Source organism: Peromyscus maniculatus, chromosome 12 (genome assembly GCF_049852395.1).
Source record: "Peromyscus maniculatus bairdii isolate BWxNUB_F1_BW_parent chromosome 12, HU_Pman_BW_mat_3.1, whole genome shotgun sequence".
In the NCBI taxonomy this organism is placed as follows: Eukaryota; Metazoa; Chordata; class Mammalia; order Rodentia; family Cricetidae; genus Peromyscus; species Peromyscus maniculatus.
The window spans coordinates 2,830,767-2,849,640 of NC_134863.1; the positions used below are offsets into that span (position 1 = coordinate 2,830,767).

At 39.6% G+C, this 18,874-nt stretch overlaps 1 protein-coding gene across 15 annotated transcripts in view; it reads right to left on the bottom strand.

The window, feature by feature from the left end:
- Dnm1l (dynamin 1 like) overlaps positions 1-7,341 on the bottom strand; it is a 57,081-nt gene extending 49,740 nt beyond the window's left edge. For 9 of the 15 annotated variants that reach the window (XM_006993022.4, XM_006993021.4, XM_042258951.2 and 6 more), the window contains exon 1: positions 7,073-7,335. In XM_006993022.4, the coding sequence (XP_006993084.1) occupies positions 7,073-7,174 (102 nt within the window). In that variant the 5' untranslated portion in view covers positions 7,175-7,335. Of the gene's footprint in view, positions 1-6,808; positions 6,904-7,072 lie in introns of those variants that run through there. The other 6 variants (XM_015986540.3, XM_006993020.4, XM_006993019.4 and 3 more) reach the window with 3 other exon arrangements.
- Between the last annotated feature and the right edge of the window lie 11,533 nt (positions 7,342-18,874).

Genomic DNA, 18,874 nt, shown 5'->3' on the forward strand with positions numbered 1-18,874 from the left:
TAAATATACAAACAAGCTGTCTAACGAACTTCATACAAGTAGGAAACAAAAAACCCATTGTGATAAATTAGAATCAAACTGTCAAAAAGCAGACCAACAACAACAACAAATGAGAGAAATGACTCACTCATCACCTACAAGTTTCCTCAGTAGGATTAATAATGGATATAACAGACTTTCCATCAAAAGCTAAGCAATAGGATGGTTCAAGGTGCTAAAAGAAAAACTATCAACCAGAGGTGGTGCTACCTATCATCCCAGCACTCATGCAGTTGATTCAGTATTGACAATTCAAAACCAAACTGAGCTACAGAATTAGATTTGACTCAAAAGAGAGAGTGTGTATGCAATATTCCCCAAAGCAAACTCCAGACCCTGTCTGTCAAATCCAAACAATTTTAGTTACAGAAATGGAAAAGCTAATACTAACACTCATATGGATTGTCAATGGACCCCATATAACAAAACAATCTAGAAATAAGAGCAAAGTAATCAGAAGTGTGGTAAGGACCTAAGAGTAGAAATATGAAATAGACCAATACATCTATGGTTAATTGATTTTGAAAAATGCCAATACTATGCAATGAACAGAAGATTAACTCTTTAAGCAAATGGAACTCAGTCAAGTAAATAGGCATATGAAAAAGACAAGCTGGGCCCCATCACAGACAAAAATTTTCTGAAAATAGATTAAAAACCCAAATATGCAAGCTGAAACATTAAAAGAAAACATAATAAACCTCTACATCCTGGAATTTAGCAACATGTTAGAAGTCTAACCAACAAAGAAAAAGATCAATTTTTTCAAGATCAAAAACTTTTGTGCATTGAAGGACATTAATCAGTGTGAAATGGCAATCTCCTGGGAAGAAGAGAGTATTTATAAGCATATTGTTAAGGTTCTAGTATTCAATTTATAAAGAACTCTAACAATTCAACAATAAAAGGACAACTCCAACAAGCACATAAACATATTTAAGATTAGTTACTAAGGAAAGGTAAAGTATGGCACAGTGCACACACATTATTAGGATGGCTCAAAGACAGATAAATACTGAGGACAGAAAAACTGTAGCCCTCCTACTGCTAGTGGCAATTTTTAAATGGTGCAGCCACTGTGGAAGTTTTATGGCCTATAATTTCAATCCTAGCTATATACAAAGAACTGAGAACTGGCCTGTACATAAACGGTTAGAGCAACACTATTTAGAGTAGCAGAAACACCCCAAGTGCCCATCGGGGTGAATAAATAACAAACTGTCATTTATCCATGTATTGAAATATTATTTAACCTTTAAAAGGAATGAAATACTGATACATACTACAACATGAAAAAAAACTATGCTAAGTGAAAGAAGCCAGACATAAATGATCATATTCTGTATTCTATTTCCATACAATATCCAGAATAAGTAAATCTAGAGAATAAAGTAGAACAACATTTGTGTAAAGAGAAATGGGGAGCAACTACTTAAGAACTAGTTTTCTTTTGCAGTACAATGTTTTGGAGACAGAAGTGGCATATTTACATTAAGAATGTGCTAACTGCCACTGAATTGTCTCTTTAAAATGATTAATTTGAACACAGTAAGGTGAAACACTCCAGTAATCCCAAACTCAGGAGTCAGAGGCAGATGCACTACCATAAAGTTCCAGGCCAACCTGAACTAAATAGCAAGACCTTGTCTCAGAAACACGAAACAAAATGAAGAAAATAACTTAAATATAATTGTTACTATATGATCTGATGGAGATGTTTTTCTGTATGCTGTGAATGTGTTGCTCTGATTGATAAATAAAATGCTGATTGGCCAGTAGCCAGGCAGGAAGTCTAGTACAGGCGGGATAAGCAGAGAGGAGAATGCTGGGAAGTAGAAGGCTGAGTCAGGAGACACTGCCAGCTGCTACCACCATGAGAAGTAAGATGTAAAGTACCGGTAAGCCACAAGCCACATGGCAACTTATAGATTGATAGAAATGGGTTAATTTAAGATATAAGAACTAGATAGCAAGAAGCCTGCCACGGCCATACAGTTTGTAAGTAATATAAGTCTCTGTGTGTTTACTTGGGTCTGAGTGGCTGCGTGCCCCGGTGGGACTGGAGAAATCTCCAGCTACAATGACCCAACAAATCCATTCTAGTATCAAGGGAACTGAAAGCACTGTTCCCACAAAAATTGGCAAATAAATATTTACAGCAAGCAAAATTATTTATACTAGAAAAAATATAGTAACAACCAGTATCTATCAAGGATATTCAACCTATACTAATACACACCACAAAAATATATAATCCTAAAAGGCATGCTGAGTGGATAAACAAGGTATAGTAAATCTACAGAAGAATATTATTCAACCAAAAAGGGAGGAGGGAGAGAGGGAGAAAGAGGGAGGGAGGGAGGAAACAGACTGAATATCTTTAATCTGAAAAGCTTGGGTAAAAAATGAAGCATTTCAAATTTGGGAGTCTTAGAATTTTAGAATATTTGCATGTGTATAACGAGGTATCTTAAGAGATGAGATACAAATCCAGACAAAGTTCATTTATGCTTCATGTTTATCAATAAATTAATGTGCCTGTGGTTTTCTTTTAAAGATCTATGTTTATTTATATGTATATTGCATATGTGTAAGAGTGATGTCTTCATCCAATGAAGCCAGAAGAGGGTGCTGGATCCTCTAGAATTAGAGTTACAGGCTGCTGTGAGATACCTGTTGTGCAAGAACAGCAAGCACTCTTAACCACTTAGCCATCTCTTGTAACTTGTGCCTATATTTTAACCACAATCTATTTGTCATATGGTTAAATATGGAATTTTATACTTGTGGCATCATGCCAGCACTACAATTTTTGGATACTGGAGCACCTGAGACTGTTTTGCAGTAAAGATATTCAACTTACACTAGTACATACCACAATAGGCATTCTGGGTAAATGAAACTAAATACAAAAGACCATATCATAGGACTCTATTTATATGAAATGTCTATACCGGGCAACATCTATAGACAAAAAGTACATTAGTGCTTATCAGGATTTAGGGGAAGGTAAAATGAAAGAGTGGATCCTTAATGGGTAAAGGCTTTCTTTAGGGGCAATACAAAGGTTCTAGTTTGTTTTATTCTGCTGTGATAAAAACATAATGACCAAAAGCAACTTGGGAAGGAAAGGGCTTATTTTATCTTATAGGTTATAGTCCGTCATGAAGAGAAGTCAGGGAAGGAACGCAAAGAGGATCCCAGAGACAGGAAGTGAAGCAGAAACCATGGACAAAAACTGCTTCCTGGGCGCTCACCATAGCTCACGCAGCTTGCTTTCTCACAGAACACAGGAGCACCTGCCCAGGAGTGGTACGACCTACAGTGGGCTGGGACTTCCCACATGCATCGTTTAATCAAGAAATGCTCCAAAGGCTCACTGACAGTCCAATCTGATAGCAGCATTTCCTCAATTGTGGTTCCCTCTTCCTGAATGACTCTAGCTCATGTCAAGAAAACTAGCCAGCACAGCTAAGTTAGGAATCAAATACTAGTGATAACTTCACAACTCCATGTCTATACAAGTCACCAAATTTGTACTTCACTATGACTTTATGGTGTATAAATATCTCAATTTTCTAAATGTTAAACTTTAAGTTAGTTTACAAACTGATTGTGAAAATCCTTTTAGATTTGTCCTAATCATTGAAGGAATGCTGAAATTACTGAACTAAAAGGCAAAGAAAAATTTACCACACACTACACTAAGCCACAGCCTCAGTTTGATGTCATCTGCACTGTGATGCCAGCACTGAATGGGAGAGGTTTGAATTATACATCTACAGGCCTGCCTTTTCTGATTCTCAGCTTAAAAAATAGTGATTAAATTTCTCAAGTTGAGGCACGAAAGTTGTTTTTAATTTTTGCCGCCTTCTCCACCTGCAAAATACAACACGGTCCAAAAAGTATCAATATTCTCTCTTCCCATTTGCTTTTCTTTCCATGCAGACTATCTTAGAAATCAGAAAGTATTAGCTGAGAAATAAAGAATGAATGGCTGGTACTTCTAAAAACAGTTCCCTCTCCCCAACTCTTTTAACTCCTGACCACAGGGAAGTGTGCTTATGAGTTGACACAGGCTGCCAAGAATGCCACCCAGGTGCCACACATGGTGGCACAGGCCTTTCATCCCAATACTCAGGAATCAGAGGCAGGCAGATCTCTGTGAGTAGAAGGCCAGCCTGGTCTACATGGTGAGTTCTAGGCCAGCCACAGATAAATAGTAAGACATTATCTCAAAACAAAAAGAAAAAAAAAAAGAAAAGAAGGAAAATAAAATGAATGTCACTCAAATCAGTCTTACTGAATGGGAGTGTGCTGTTAAGTTTAGAAAACCCCAACATGTAGGGAGAGGATTCAGGAAATTTGTTTTCAAAGTGATTTTCACATACTGCTATTTGCAAATCACTCAAAAGAAAAGAACCGACAGCAATTTTTTTCTTTTTTTAAAACATATTGCTGGGTATGTGTGCGGCGTACACCTTTAATACCAGCACTCGGGAGGCAGAGACAGGCGGATCTCTGTGAGTTCCAGGCCAGCCTGGTCTACAGAGCAAGTTTCAGGACAGGCTCCAAAGCTACACAAAGAAACCTTGTCTCAAAAAACAAAACAAAACAAATTTATTATGTATACAGAATCCTGCCTGTCTGTATGCCCACACACCAGAAGAGGGCACCAGATCTCATTACAGATGGTTGTGAACCACCAGGTGGTTGCTGGGAATTGAACTCAGGACCTCTAGAAGAGAAGCCAGTGCTCTTAACCTCTGAGCCATCTCTCCAGCCCTTGACAGTAATTTAATAGGGAAGACAGAGAAACTTCCTGTTTTACAAAAACAGAAAATACAAGTAAAGTATTGATATGTATGTGCATGTTTGGAATTCATTCACTGTCCACTACTCCATTAAATAAGAATGTAACTATGTGCTGTATTTTTGTTCTACATCATCAGAATAAAATGGCAAAGATTTAGTGTTAGACATGGGGAACTAAATGTTCTAGATTCTACTTCTTTTGTACCTGAATTAAAAAAAAAAAAGAACTAAAATTTAGATACTAAGGAACTGGACAGAGGAAAAGAAACTGTCAAGTCAAAAACCGATCCTTTGAAAATTTCTAACATTAACATAGAGAAGTGGCATGTAAGTGTCACCACTGGAATGAATTTCAAAGGCCTTCCTTCTTCCCTCACTACCCATCTACTGAAGAGAGAAAAAACATCTTGATTTTAGTCTTTACACCAATTCATTTTGTCCTTGATTCTTTTACTGAATCATAGTTAAAATGCACTAGAAAATCTCTTTAAAGTATATGTAAAGCTTCTGCTCTGAAGTTACAAAACAATTCTCAATTGTTACGAAAAAATATTTAACTATGTCATCTTTTCCAATTTTATTTACAAAAACTAGTTTTTATTATAAGAGTCCCAGTGTTTCAAAATACTATCTCAGGGGCTTTAGAGATGCCTTAGAGGTTGAGAGCACTTGTTGCTCTTGCAGAGGACCTGACCCAAGTTCAGTTCCTAGCATGCACATGGCAGCTCACAACCATTTGTATTGTCAGTTCCAAGGGATCCATTGCCCCCTTCTAGCTTCCACAGGAATTAGCAAGTATGAGATGATACATACATGCAAACAAACACTCATACACATAACATAAAAATATCTTAAAAAAGAAATATCTCAGAGGGAGGGGAAACTGTGGCCAGGATATAAAATAAATAAATAAATAAACAAATAAATATATCTCATTACAATGAGTAATATGTATTATTGAAAATCTTTATGGAGGCCTCCTAAATGGTCCCAGTGAATAAAAAAAGAAAATACTGTTTATGGTATACTTGATGACTCAACCTCCAGTCAAGGCCAACCTCAAGTGCTGGAATATGCAGACACGATTGACAGAACAGAATCTATACTAACCCTGTTAAGAGAACAAGCAAATGGTCTGAAAATTATCTCTACTGCTTTAACCATTTAAAGCCCAAATAAAAAATAATAAACTACAGAAGGGTTTGAAGTATATAGATATCTTCTGATCTATTTCTTCTCGTAATATTGATACACTTTTTGTAGTAAGATGTAGTGATGCAATCCATGGAATAAGGAAAAATCATCATCTCAGAAGAAAACACTATTAAATATTACATGGAAGCACTTAAAAATCTGTATTATAATGGGGCTGGGGAGATGGCTCAGAGGTTAAGAGCAAAGGCTGCTCTTCCAGAGGACTCGGGTTCAATCCCAGCATCACATGGCAGCTTTACAACCGTCTATAACTCCAGTTCCAGCACCAGGCAAAACATTCACATACATAAAATTAACAAATAAAATAAAAATCTGGGAGTGGTGGCTTGTCGGCCAAAGGAGCTGAGGCAGCTGAGCTGCAGTTCCAGCCAGTTCAGGATGCGTGGTGAATTCTTAGCCACCCTGAAATACAGAGCAGGACCTGTCTCAACTCCTCCAGCCCCAAAGTTCTGTTATTCCTTCTCAGTCCGAAGCAAGCGTTAAAAAGAAAGCAAGAAGGAAACTCACACTTCTCTGTCATTCTAGAGAGTTATTACTTCAATATTCTTTCCACGTAAAAGCAAAAAAACTGACTCATCCACATGAAAAGGCCGGAGAACCTTATGCCAACTTCGGGTCACAGCCACAAAACTATAAACACCAAAGTCACGGAGCAGCACACGAAAAGCCCGGCGCTCCTTCCCAACCTCAGAACTCCAACTAATCTCTCCACGCTGCAGGGCTCGGGGCCCCGACTCACCAGCGCGCTGCCCCTTGGCCCCACGGCGATTCCCGAGCCTATCGCGTCCTCGGCCGCCGGAAGGAAGCGACCGCCGCTCCCACGCCCTCCCGCGCGTCCCCCGAGTGCCCTTGGGCCAAGCCGCGCCCGGCCGCAGGCTGCAGGGCCGCTCGGCCCGCTGAGCGCCCGCGATCGGAGCGGAGCACCGGGGCGGCCGGCCTCCCTCCCGCGGACATCCGCAGGCCTTCGGGCGGGCCGGGCCTCGGCATCGCGGCCTCCCCTCACCTGCGTTCCCACCACGACGATCTGAGGCAGCTGGATGATGTCGGCGCCCACCGTATTGAAGACGTCCTGCAGCTTATTGATGACCGGGATTAGCGCCTCCATGACTCGGGAAACACGGGACCCCGACCCAGCAGGCCACTGCAATGAATGGGGACGGGGCCCACAGCCCGCTGGCTTCCTCTTCTCCTCCGCCCTCTCCTCGGGAGCCCGCACCCATTGGGCCAGGCCGCCACCTCCCAGCCCGCTCCCGGCAGGCCATGCGCCACGCCGGAGGTGGGGACGCAAAGGCTGCCGGGAGATGTAGTTCAGGCCGAGGGGAACGCGGAGGCCTAGTCCAGAAGATTTCGAGCTTCCGGAGCCTGGAGGATAAGCAGGCTGCCACAACGAAGTTGAATCTTCTCTAGTCAAAACGCTAGGGAACAGCTAGGTGCATAATGACTGTTAAAGTGTTTGGTATGAGTGTGCCTCCGGGAGTCGGGGCACACACCTGTAACTCAGCCCTGGGAGACGTAGGCAAGAGGATCGCGTAGTGAAATCCTGTTTTGTTGTTTTGTTTTGTTTTGTTTCGGTTTTTCGAGACAGGGTTTATCTGTGTAGCTTTGCGCTTTTCCTGGAACTCGCTTTGGAGACCAGGCTGGCCTCGAACTCACGGAGATCCACCTGCCTCTGCCTCCTGAGTGCTGGGGTTAAAGGCGTGCGCCACCACCGCCCGTCGAAATCCTGTTTTTAAAAGAAAAACATGGAGTCTATTCATAACGGATGTCATTTCCTTATGAGAACACTTTATGAGGGGCAATCAAGGACACTTCAGTAAAATTTAAGGAATGTCTCTGGACATTTCCACTGCCCCGGTCTACCCTCCAACTGGATGACTAGCATGGCTCTCAGCTTGTGGCAGACAAGTTCCTTTTTGCAGAGGGTGCTGGTTTTGCAGAGTTATGAATCTCGTCAAAGTTCTGAGAGTGAATGATGAGTCTTCAGCCTTAAACCACACATACCAGCTGGGCAGTGGTGGCACACGCCTTTAATTCCCAGTGCTCGGGAGGCAGAGGCAGGGGAGGCAGAGGCAGGCGGATCTCAGTGAGTTCCAGGCCAGCCTGGTCTACAAAGCGAGTCAGGACTGTTACACAGAGAACCCGTGTCTCAAAAAAATCAACACACACACACACACACACACACACACACACACACACACACCATATATCTGTAGCTAGAGTTTTCCTGCCTTGCCCACAGTCACCCGCCAGTCCCACAGCTGCTCAGACCCAACCAAGTAAACACACAGAGACTTATTTTGCTTACAAACTGTATGGCCGTGGCAGGCTTCTTGCTAACTGTTCTTATAGCTTAAATTAACCCATTTCTATAAATCTATACCTTGCCACGTGGCTCGTGGCTTACCAACATCTTCACATGCTGCTTGTCCTGGTGGCGGCTGGCAGTGACTCTCTCCACCTTCCTGTTCTTTCTTTTCTCTTCTCTGTTAGTCCCACCTATACTTCCTGCCTAGCCACTGGCCAATCAGGTTTTATTTATTTATTGACCAATCAGAGCAACACATTTGCTATACAGAACATCCCACAGCATACATCCGTACCACACACATCACCCAAGGCTCAAGATATATCGCAGAAATGAAGGCAGAAAGAATTTAAGAGACCAAGGATGGGAAGAGTCGTGAAACGCTGCCATCTATTTCTGAAGCTGCTACTGCAGCCATTAATACATAGCCCCTGTAGATTCCTGCACAGCTATCATGGATAAAGGAGGTGCCCATGAAGCCCTATCCTTTATTAAAGAGCAGTGACTGTTCATGTTTGCTGGGATAGGGGTTTATTTTCTCCAATAGTGTATCCACTGGGGCCAATAAGTAGGAAGAAAGGGGGGCCCCAGAAAGAAAGGGGGGAATATCAGAGGGTTGGGAGGGGTATCAGTATAGTCAGTCACATATACTGGATTTATGTATGAGATTGTCAAACATAAAGAAAAAGGTGGCTCAGAGCGATAAACTCACTGGTCTGAGAGGAATGAAAAGTCAAGGAAAACTTGCTGGAAGTTCCTAGATTTCCATCCACAATGACAGTGACCACTCTTGGTCACCATAGCTATAGGAGACATGCTTGACTTGTTCAGCAGACAAATGGTGGCTGCTTAATAACTTTTGAAAAACAAATAAATGAAAGAATCTGAAGATCCAAATGTGGTTTTTGGACATCGTGGCAGATGTTGTGACTATCCTTTTCTCTTTTAAAAAACGAAGATTTCAGAATCCAAAGCTAGGTATGACAGCATAAACCTTTAACCTCAGAATGAGAAGGCATGCCTTTAATTCCAGCACTCAGGAGGCAGAGGCAGGTGGATCTCTGTGAGTTTGAGGCCAGCCTGGTCTACAGCGCGAATTTCAGGACAGGCTCCAAAGCTACAGAGAAACCCTGTCTTGAAAAACAAAATAATAATAAAAAAAAAGGTGGGGGGGAGGGCAAAGATAAGAATCAGTTCTGTCTCCATAGTGAGCTCCAGGCCAGCCAGAGCTCTGTATACTTTATTTCAAAAGGAAAAAAAAAAAAAAAGCAAATCTTTTTATTCCAAGTTATTTTATTTTCTACCAAATACAATATTTACATATCAATAAAACACTATCCATTTGACTTCACAGCCCTCTGTTGAGACAGTATTTTTTTAAAAATTCTCTCATACATTACATCCTGACTGCAGTTCCCTTTCCTCCCCCAGTATTTCACCCCACCTCCCCTCTACCCAAGATCCATTACTATCCCCCTACCTCCACTCAGAAAAGAGCAAGCCCTCCCAGGGACATCAACCAAACTCAGCATCACAGGCTACCAGGCACAGACCATCAATCACCTCAAAGCTGGAAAAGGCAAACCCTTAGGAGGAAAAGGGTCCTATAAGCAGGAAAAAGAGTCAGAGATAGCCCCTGGTCCCACTGTTAGGAATCGCACAAGAACACCAAGTTACTTAGCCCTAACATAAATGCAGAATACCTAGGTCAGACCACTACAGGCTTCCTGGTTTCTGCAAGCCCCAGGAGTCCCTATCAGTTGATTCTGTGGGCCATGTTCTTGTGGTATCTGAGACGGTGTTTTTTATTTTCTACAAGAAAGAAAAAAATCAGAGCAGGTCCTTATGGTGATATTTTATTTGTGCTGAAATGTGATTTTATTTGTATGTTAATAAAGTTGCCTGGGGATCAGAGCTAGAGCAAGCCCTTAAGCAGAAGCCTGGTAGTGGTAGCACACACCCTTAATCCGATCACATGTCAGGCAGAGTCTCCGTGTGTTCAAGGACACAGCCAAGCGGTGACCCAAACCTTTAATCTCAGTACCAACCATAGAGACCTGGAGGTCTGTATAGACAGGCAGTGATGAGGAAGTCATGTGGTTGGGTTTACAGCCAATGAGAAGGCAGAACAGAAAGGCAATAAAAAGGACAGAAGGTCTCTCTCTCAGGGGAAGGACAGCAGCGAGTGGTAAGATAAAGTGGTCTTAGCTCTTGGCTATTGCTCGATCTCTGGGCTTTTAACTCTTTATTTGGCTCTGTGTTTCTTATTTAATAAGACTGTTTAGAATTACATCTACAGGCCCTAATCTTTCCAACAAAAAAATAGAGACAGGGAAAGAATAGGTTCATAATTAACTCTTGAAAAGATCAAAGTACCCTGGGCACTTTGCTTCATCTACACTTGGCTTTCCTTTTTGTCTTTTCCTTTGTGCTAAAAGCTAAATTGGAAAAACAGGTATGCATACATATTACCAAAGGCAACAACATATCATGGATTGTGTAGTATATCCCTATTTAAATTATGTTTTCTCTGGTAAAGGAACATATACAGACTTATATATGAACACGTAACTTTTGTTAAGAGAAAGTAGAATGATCCCATGAACAGTGTTTGGGAAAGTCTACCAATACACTACCACCGGGATCGCCCAGATCATTTAGTTAATTGGATACAAGAGGAAAGCAACAGGAAGGGATGAGGCCTAAAACAGAAGGCTCTAATTAGACGACAACACACACACACACACACACACACACAGACAGAGAGAGAGAAAGAGAGAGAGAGAGAGAGAGAGAGAGAGAGAGAGAGAGAGAGAGAGAGTCACCATTTCCAACCCAGAAGCTAGCTCCAATTGATAACTGCTCACAAAGGTTGAGGAGAGGAACCAGTGGTCTTGGCAACCTGTGATGTTTGAGAGTTTCTGTGGGGGCCTCTGGCCAATGACTCAATTAGATGTAACCCACTCCTGGCACTGGAGGTTTACTTGATGGCATAAGTCTAGTTGGAAACTCCTGTTATTTGATGACTTGATTTAGGGTTCTTTCATATATGTATTCACTTCAGGAAGCCTCTATAGTAGTAGGTTCCCATATGTTTTTCAAATGGCCTTCAGCGTTAGTTCTCGCTCCCCGTGTGCCCTCATTTACTCTTCCACTCCACTCCCCATTTAGTCGTCCTAGTTCCCCTTTGTCTCTCCATAACAAGGTGTTCTATTTTCCCTTCCTTGGGGAGATTCCTTCCTTCCCTCCTAGTTCCTCACTAGGTTCTTAACTTCTGTGTTAATTGGATTATAGCACACACATCAAAGGCTTAAAAACTAACATGCACGTAAGATAAAACATACAATATTTGCCTTTGGGGGTCTGGGTTACCTTACTCAAGATATTCTTCTAGCTCCTTCCATTCACCTGTGAATTTCTGGTTAATGGAGCAGCAATAAACATGGATGAGCAAGTATCTCTGCAGTAAATGTAGAGTCCTTTGGGTTCATGCTCAAGAGTGGCATAGCTGGATCTTGAGGGAGATAGAGTGTCGCCATCTTCAGGAAGCTGCTCTATTCCTACTAACCGGAATTTAAGAAAATCCTAGATGTCCATAAACTGATGAATTGATAATGAAAATGTGTACATTTACACAATGGAATATTATTCAACTGTTAAGAAAAATGAAATTATGAAATTCACAGGTGAATGGACAGAGCTAGAAAAATAATCTTAAGTGAGGTAACCCAGACCCAAAAAGGCAATGAATAAGTGTCTCCTTGCATCCCCACCAGCACATATTGTCATTTGCTTTATTGATCTTGGCCAATGTGACTAGGGTAAGATGAAATCTTAAAGTAGTTCTAATTTGCATTTGCTTGATGGCTAAGAACGCTGAACAGTCCGGTGTTTCTCAGTCATTTGTGTTTCATCTTTTGAGAGCTCTTTGCATAGTTTGTATGCCATTTTTAAAATTGGATTAATATTCTCTTATGTCTGGGTCTTCAATTTGGTTGATTTCACTGATAAACTTGTTTGTATTTATGCCAATACCATGCTGTTTTTATTATTATAGCTCTATAGTAGAACTTGAAATCAGGGATAAGGATACCTCCAGTAGTTAATTTATTGTTGAGTATTGTTTTAGCTATCCTGGGTTTTTGTGTTTCCATGAGAAGTTGAAAATTGTTCTTTTTTTCCAATTTCTGTAAAGAATTGTATTGGAATTTTGATGGGGATTGCATTGAATCTGTTGATTGCTTTTGGTGGGATGATCATTTTCACAACATTAATCCTACTGATCCATGAACATGGAAGATCTTTCCATTTTCTGGTTTCTTCTTCAATTCCTTTCTTTTGCTGGTTAGAGTTATCACAAGATTTTTTTTGGAGGATATTGTGAAAGGTAATGTTTCCCTGATTTCTTTCTCAGTCAATTTGCCATTTGTATGTAAGAAGGCTACTTATTTTTTGTGTATTAATTTTGTATCTTACTACTCTGTTTATTGCAGTGGTTCTCAACCTGTGGCTTGTGAACTCTTTGGGCTTGAATGATCCTCCACAGAAGTTGCTTAAGACCATTAGAAAACACAGACATTCACATTATGGTTTGTAGTGGATAGCCATTCCAGCTTTGGTCTGGAAGTTCCAACCCCCATTGAGGTTTTGGTAACTATCATGCCCACAAGGCGGGGCTAAGGGAGGGCCTGAAGACCCGAGATCGGGATGTGCTCTCTTGCTGCTGGGAGCCCAGGCACTAGAGGTGGACGAAGGAGAGTTCTCCAGAGAACATCGCCAGACTATTGCTGCATCTTTCCCAGAATCCTCAACCTACCTATTCCTTCATTTGTAAGTTATGCCATTAAATAAATCTCCTTTTAACTACGTGGAGTGGCCTTAATAATTTTACCAATAATGGTTCATAACAGCAGCAAAATTATAGTTATGAAATATCAATGAAAATAATTTTATGGTTGAGGGGCATCACCACAACATGAGGAATTGTATTAAAAGGTCACAGTATTATTAAGGTTGAGAACCACTGGTTATAGAAGTTCCCTGGTTAAGTTTTTAGGATCATTTGTGTATAAAATCATATCATCTGCAAATAAAGATACTTTGACTTCTTTCTTTTCTATTTTTATCCTTGCTCTAGGATGTCTTTCTTTCTTTCTTTTTTTTTTTTTTTTTTTTTTCGAGACAGGGTTTCTCTGTGTAGCTTTGCGCCTTTCCTGGGACTCACTTGGTAGCCCAGGCTGGCCTCGAACTCACAGAGATCCGCCTGGCTCTGCCTCCCAAGTGCTGGGATTAAAGGCGTGCGCCACCACCGCCCGGCCTAGGATGTCTTTCTATATGCTATGAATATGTGTTGCTCTGATTGGTTGATAAATAAAGCCATTTGGCCTATGGCAACTCAGGTTATAGCTGGGCAGGAAATTGAAGAGAGAGAGACAGGAAGAAGAAAGGCAAAGGGTGGAGATACCAGCACTGCCAGGAGAAGCAAGATGTGAACTTGACCATAATACTTAATTTTCTCAGGATCCCCATAAGATTACAGCACCCCCAAACAGCAGGAAATAGTATAAAAAGCTATGCCCAAATTCCCAAAATATTGTTTATGAATATTTACTTTTATTTAAAGCAGGTTGATTTTTAATACAATCTCTTTCTAAAGAAGAAAAGGGTGGTATTATAGATAATAATAGGATGAAAGGGTAGATTATTAAATCTACTTTTAAAAACTAACAACTTGTTTGAAATGTTTTACAATGCTTTGGATTTTATTTTATTGATACAAATTTGAAGTTAACTTTTGTTATACTGTATGTATATGTCTACTCTTTTTAAAGATATGTTTGTGCATCTCATTGTATAATTAAGAAATACAAATTAATAGTCTCCATGATAATCAAACTTACAGTCATGTTAGTTAAGTTTTCTGGGTATACATAGATATATTTCAATTAGGTAGATAATCTTCAAACACTTCAAAGACGTACAGAATATGGAGTTTAAAATGTCTCAAAAACAGATTTTCTGGACAATGAGACACATCTGCTCCTGGCAGCACCAATTTACTTCAGAGAGGAGGATGGGCATCAAAGACATTCCATATGGAGTTTATCTTCTTCTTGGCAAAAATAGCCATTTGGGCAAGAAACTTCTCTTGCCTGAACTGCTGATAATATGTTGTATAAACTGGATATGGAAGACCCATAGGAAAATGACTACTGAATTTGCCAAAATGGGGTGAAATGGTTCTTCAGGTTCCAGTTTTGCAGAGGAGATTACCAAATAGTCTATAGGACACAGGGAGAAACAACTAAAAAAAAACTCCAGGCAATAGGAGTTTGGATGCCCCAATGTTACAGAAGAACTTTGGGTGACTGTTCAGGCAGGCAGTTGTCTCTGTCATTTCCAGAATTATGGACATTGTTTACAATGCACTTCCTGTTTACTCAGGTAATATTATATCCTTCTGGGGTCTTTGATGTAGTTGAAGACTAGATAGTTATAATTATAGTTTTCCTTAGTCATGACAAAAGATAAATTATATATAAAACTTTAGACTCATAAATATAACATAGATAAAATATTTTCTTTAATTTTGCCAAATAAAAATAGACTAGATATTATAACTGTAATTCTTGCTTGATAACTGTTCTATTATATATAATTTTGCTATGTTAAAGTTAAAACCTTTCTTTTTGATTAGACAGAAAAGGGGAAGTGCTGTGGGATGTCTTTCTATATGCTATGAATATGTGTTGCTCTGATTGGTTGATAAATAAATCAATTTGACCTATGACAAGTCAGCTTATAGCTAGGCGGGAAATTGAAGAGAGAGACAGGAAGAAGAAAGGCAGATGGGGGAGACGCCAGCTCTATGAGGAGAAGCAAGATGTGAAAATACAGGTAAGCCACAGCCATGTGGTGCTGTGGGGTGTTCTGTATGGCAAATGTGTTGCTCTGATTGGTCAATAAATAAAACACTGATTGGCCTGTGGCTAGGCAGAAAGTATAGGCGGGACTAACAGAGAGGAGAAAAGAAAGAACAGGAAGCCAGAAGGAGTCACTGCCAGCCGCCGCCAGGACAAGAAGCATGTGAAGACGCTGGTAAGCCAAGAGCCACGTGGCAAGTATAGATTTATAGAAATGGGTTAATTTAAGCTATAAGAACAGTTAGCAAGAAGCCTGCCACGGCCATACAGTTTGTAAGCAATATAAGTCTCTGTGTTTACTTGGTTGGGTCTGAGCAGCTGTGGGACTGGCGGGTGACAAAGATTTGTCCTGACTGTGGGCAAGGCAGGAAAACTCTAGCTACAATGTGGCAAGTTATAGATTAATAGAAATGGGTTAATATCTTAAGATATAAGAGCTAGCTAGCAAGAAGCTTGCCTGAGGTCATACAATTGGTAATTAATATAAGCCTCTGAATGATTATTTCATAAGTGGCTGTGGGCCGCAGGGCCAGGTGGCACTGGAGAAACCATCAGGCTACATATACCCTTGATCACTTTTAGTTTTCTTATTGCTCTAGATAAAACTTTAAGTACTATATAGATAGGTATGTAGAGATTGGACTCTACCATACTGGAAAACCTGAAAGAAATGGATGTATTTGTTGATATATCTAACCTACCAAAGTTAAATCAAGATCAAACAAACAATTTAATCCATAAGCCATAAGCCCTAGTGGAATAGAAACAATAATTAAAAGTCTCTCAACCAAAAAAGTCCAGGATATTTTCCTAAATTTTGCAATTTTAAACATTGTGTTTTTCATGGTTTTAGTGGAAATGTTTTGAGTTTCTTTCTGTTTCAGTTGATGTCTGGATGTAGGTTTGCTGTATAACACCTTTATTATGTTAAGGTATGTCCTTTGAATCCTTAGCCTATCTAGAACTTTTACTGTGAACAGATTTTATCATGTTGGATTTTGTTAAAAATAATTAGATGCCGGGTGGTGGTGGCGCATGCCTTTAATCCCAGCACTTGGGAGGCAGAGCCAGGCGGATCTCTGCGAGTTCGAGGCCAGCCTGGGCTACCAAGTGAGTCCCAGGAAAGGCACAAAGCTACACAGAGAAACCCTGTCTCGAAAAACCAAAAAAAAAAAAAAATAAAAATAAAAATAAAAAAATAATTAGATATTTCTATATCTAATGAGATCATGTGTTTTCTTTTTTCAATTTGTTTACACAGTAAATTAGCTCTATTTGTTTACATATGTTGAACCATTCTGTATCTCTGGGATGATGCCAACTTGATCATGTTGAATAATCTTTTTGATATGTTTTTAGATTCTGTTTACAAGTGTTTTTATTTTTTTTTTTGATAAATTGTGCATCTATGTTCATAAGGAACATTTATCTATAATTTTATTTGTTGGGTCTTTGTGGATTTTTGGTATCATGATAATCATGTCTTATATAAAGAATTAGGCAATGTTCCTTAAGTTTCTATTTTGTGGAATAATTTGAGGAGTATTGTCATTAATTTTTTGAAAGTCTGGTAGAATTCTGTCCTGAATATATCTGGGCCTGGGGTTTTTCGGTTAGGAAACTTTTATTTATTTTTTCTATTTCACTGGGGCTTATGGGTTTGTTTACATTGTTTATTTGATTTTGATTTAACTTTGGCATGTTGTATATATCAAGAAATTCATGTTTCTTCAGGTTTTCCAGTATGGTAGAGTACAGATTTTTAAATTATGTCCTTAATGCTTCTCTGACTTTCCTCCATATCTGTTGTAATGACTCCTCTTCACTTCTAATTTTTAATTTTTAACCTTCTCTGTCTTATCGTTACTTTGGCTTTGCCAATCGTGTTTGATCAGTTTGTCGGTCTTGTTAATCTTTTCAAAGAACCATTTCACTGATTAGTTGTATTGTTTTTTGTTTGTTTCCATTTCATTGATTTCAGTCCTGAGTTTATTTCTTGCCATCTTTTCTTTTTGGGTATTATATCTTATTGTTATGCTAGAGCTTTTAAGTGTGTCTCTAAATTTCTAATATGAGATCTCTCCAATTTTTTTAATATAGTCATTTAATTCTATGAACTTGCCTCTTAGACCTGTCTTGTGTTTTGTAGATTTGAGTATCTTGTGTTTTCATTTCCATTCCTTTCTAAAAAGTTTTTCATTTCCTTTTTGGTTCTTAATTTCAAATTGGTTCTTTTTTGGTTTGAACCCAATTTTTATTCAGTAGTAAATTGCTTAGTTTCCATGAGTTCTTAAACTTTCTGTTGTTGTTGATACCCAGTTTTAATCTATAGTTGTCAGATAAAATACTGGGTGTTATTTCAATTTTCTTGCATCTGCTGAGATTTGCTTTGTGTCTAAGTATGTGGTCAATTTTGTGGAAAGTCTGTGAGGTACTGGGAAGAAAGTATATTCTTTTGTGTTTGGTTGTAATGCTCTGTAGATGTCTGTTAGGTCCATTTGATATATGACATTTGTTATTTAAGTCCAGCACTTCCCTGTTTAGCTTTTGTCTGGATGACCTATCATTGGCAAGAGAGGGGTATTGCAGTCACCCACTATCACTGTGTAACTATCAATATGGGATTTAGCTGTAGTAATGTTGCTTTTATGAACATGAGTGCTCTTGTATGGTGCACAAATGTTTAGAACTGCACTATCTTCTTGGAAGGTTGTTGTGGAATATTTGTTTAACTAAGCAAAGATGTGTTGCATTTGTTTAACTATGTAAAGATGTGTTGCATTCATTCAATCATGTATGTAAAGATGTGTTGCTGTTTTACTTTGCCTGCCTAAGGCACCTGATTGGTCTAATAAAAAAGTTGAATGGCCAATAGCACAGGAGGAGGTATGGGTGGGACTTCCAGGCAGGGAGAGTAAGTAGGAAGAGGAATTTAGTCTTGAGGAAAATAGAAAAGAAGACACCAGGGAGACATGATGTGGGGGTATGGGTGTGGGGGTGTGGGGGTTCAGCCAGCCAAGGAAGAAGCAGGAAAGTAGGATATACAGAATGAAAGAAAGGTAAAAAGCCCTGAGGCAAAACATAGATGAATAGAAACAGGTTACATTTAATTAAAAGAGCTAGTGGGACAAACCTAAGCTAAAGTCAAGCATTCACAATTAATAATAAGTCTCTGTGTCTTTATTTGGGAGCTGGTTTGTGGCCCAAGGAAAATTCCAACTACAGAGAATTTTCCCTTTGATGAGTATGCTGTGTCCCTCCCGATATCCTCTAAATACTTCTGGCTTGAAATTTATTTTGTCAAATACTAAAATGGCTACACCTTCTTACTTCTTGAGTCCATTTGCTTTGAATGCCTTTTTCCATACTTCTGTCCTTGGTGGAGGTGTGTGCTTTGGATACCTCAGGAAGATGGATCCTCTTTTCTAATCCATTCTTGATAGTGTGTACTTTCTTCCTGTTGAGTAATTGAGACCATTAACATTGAGCTATTGATAAACAGTGTTTATTTATTCCTGGTATTCTGTTGTTATAGTGTGGGTCCCCCCACCATACACACTTTGATTTATTGCTCTTG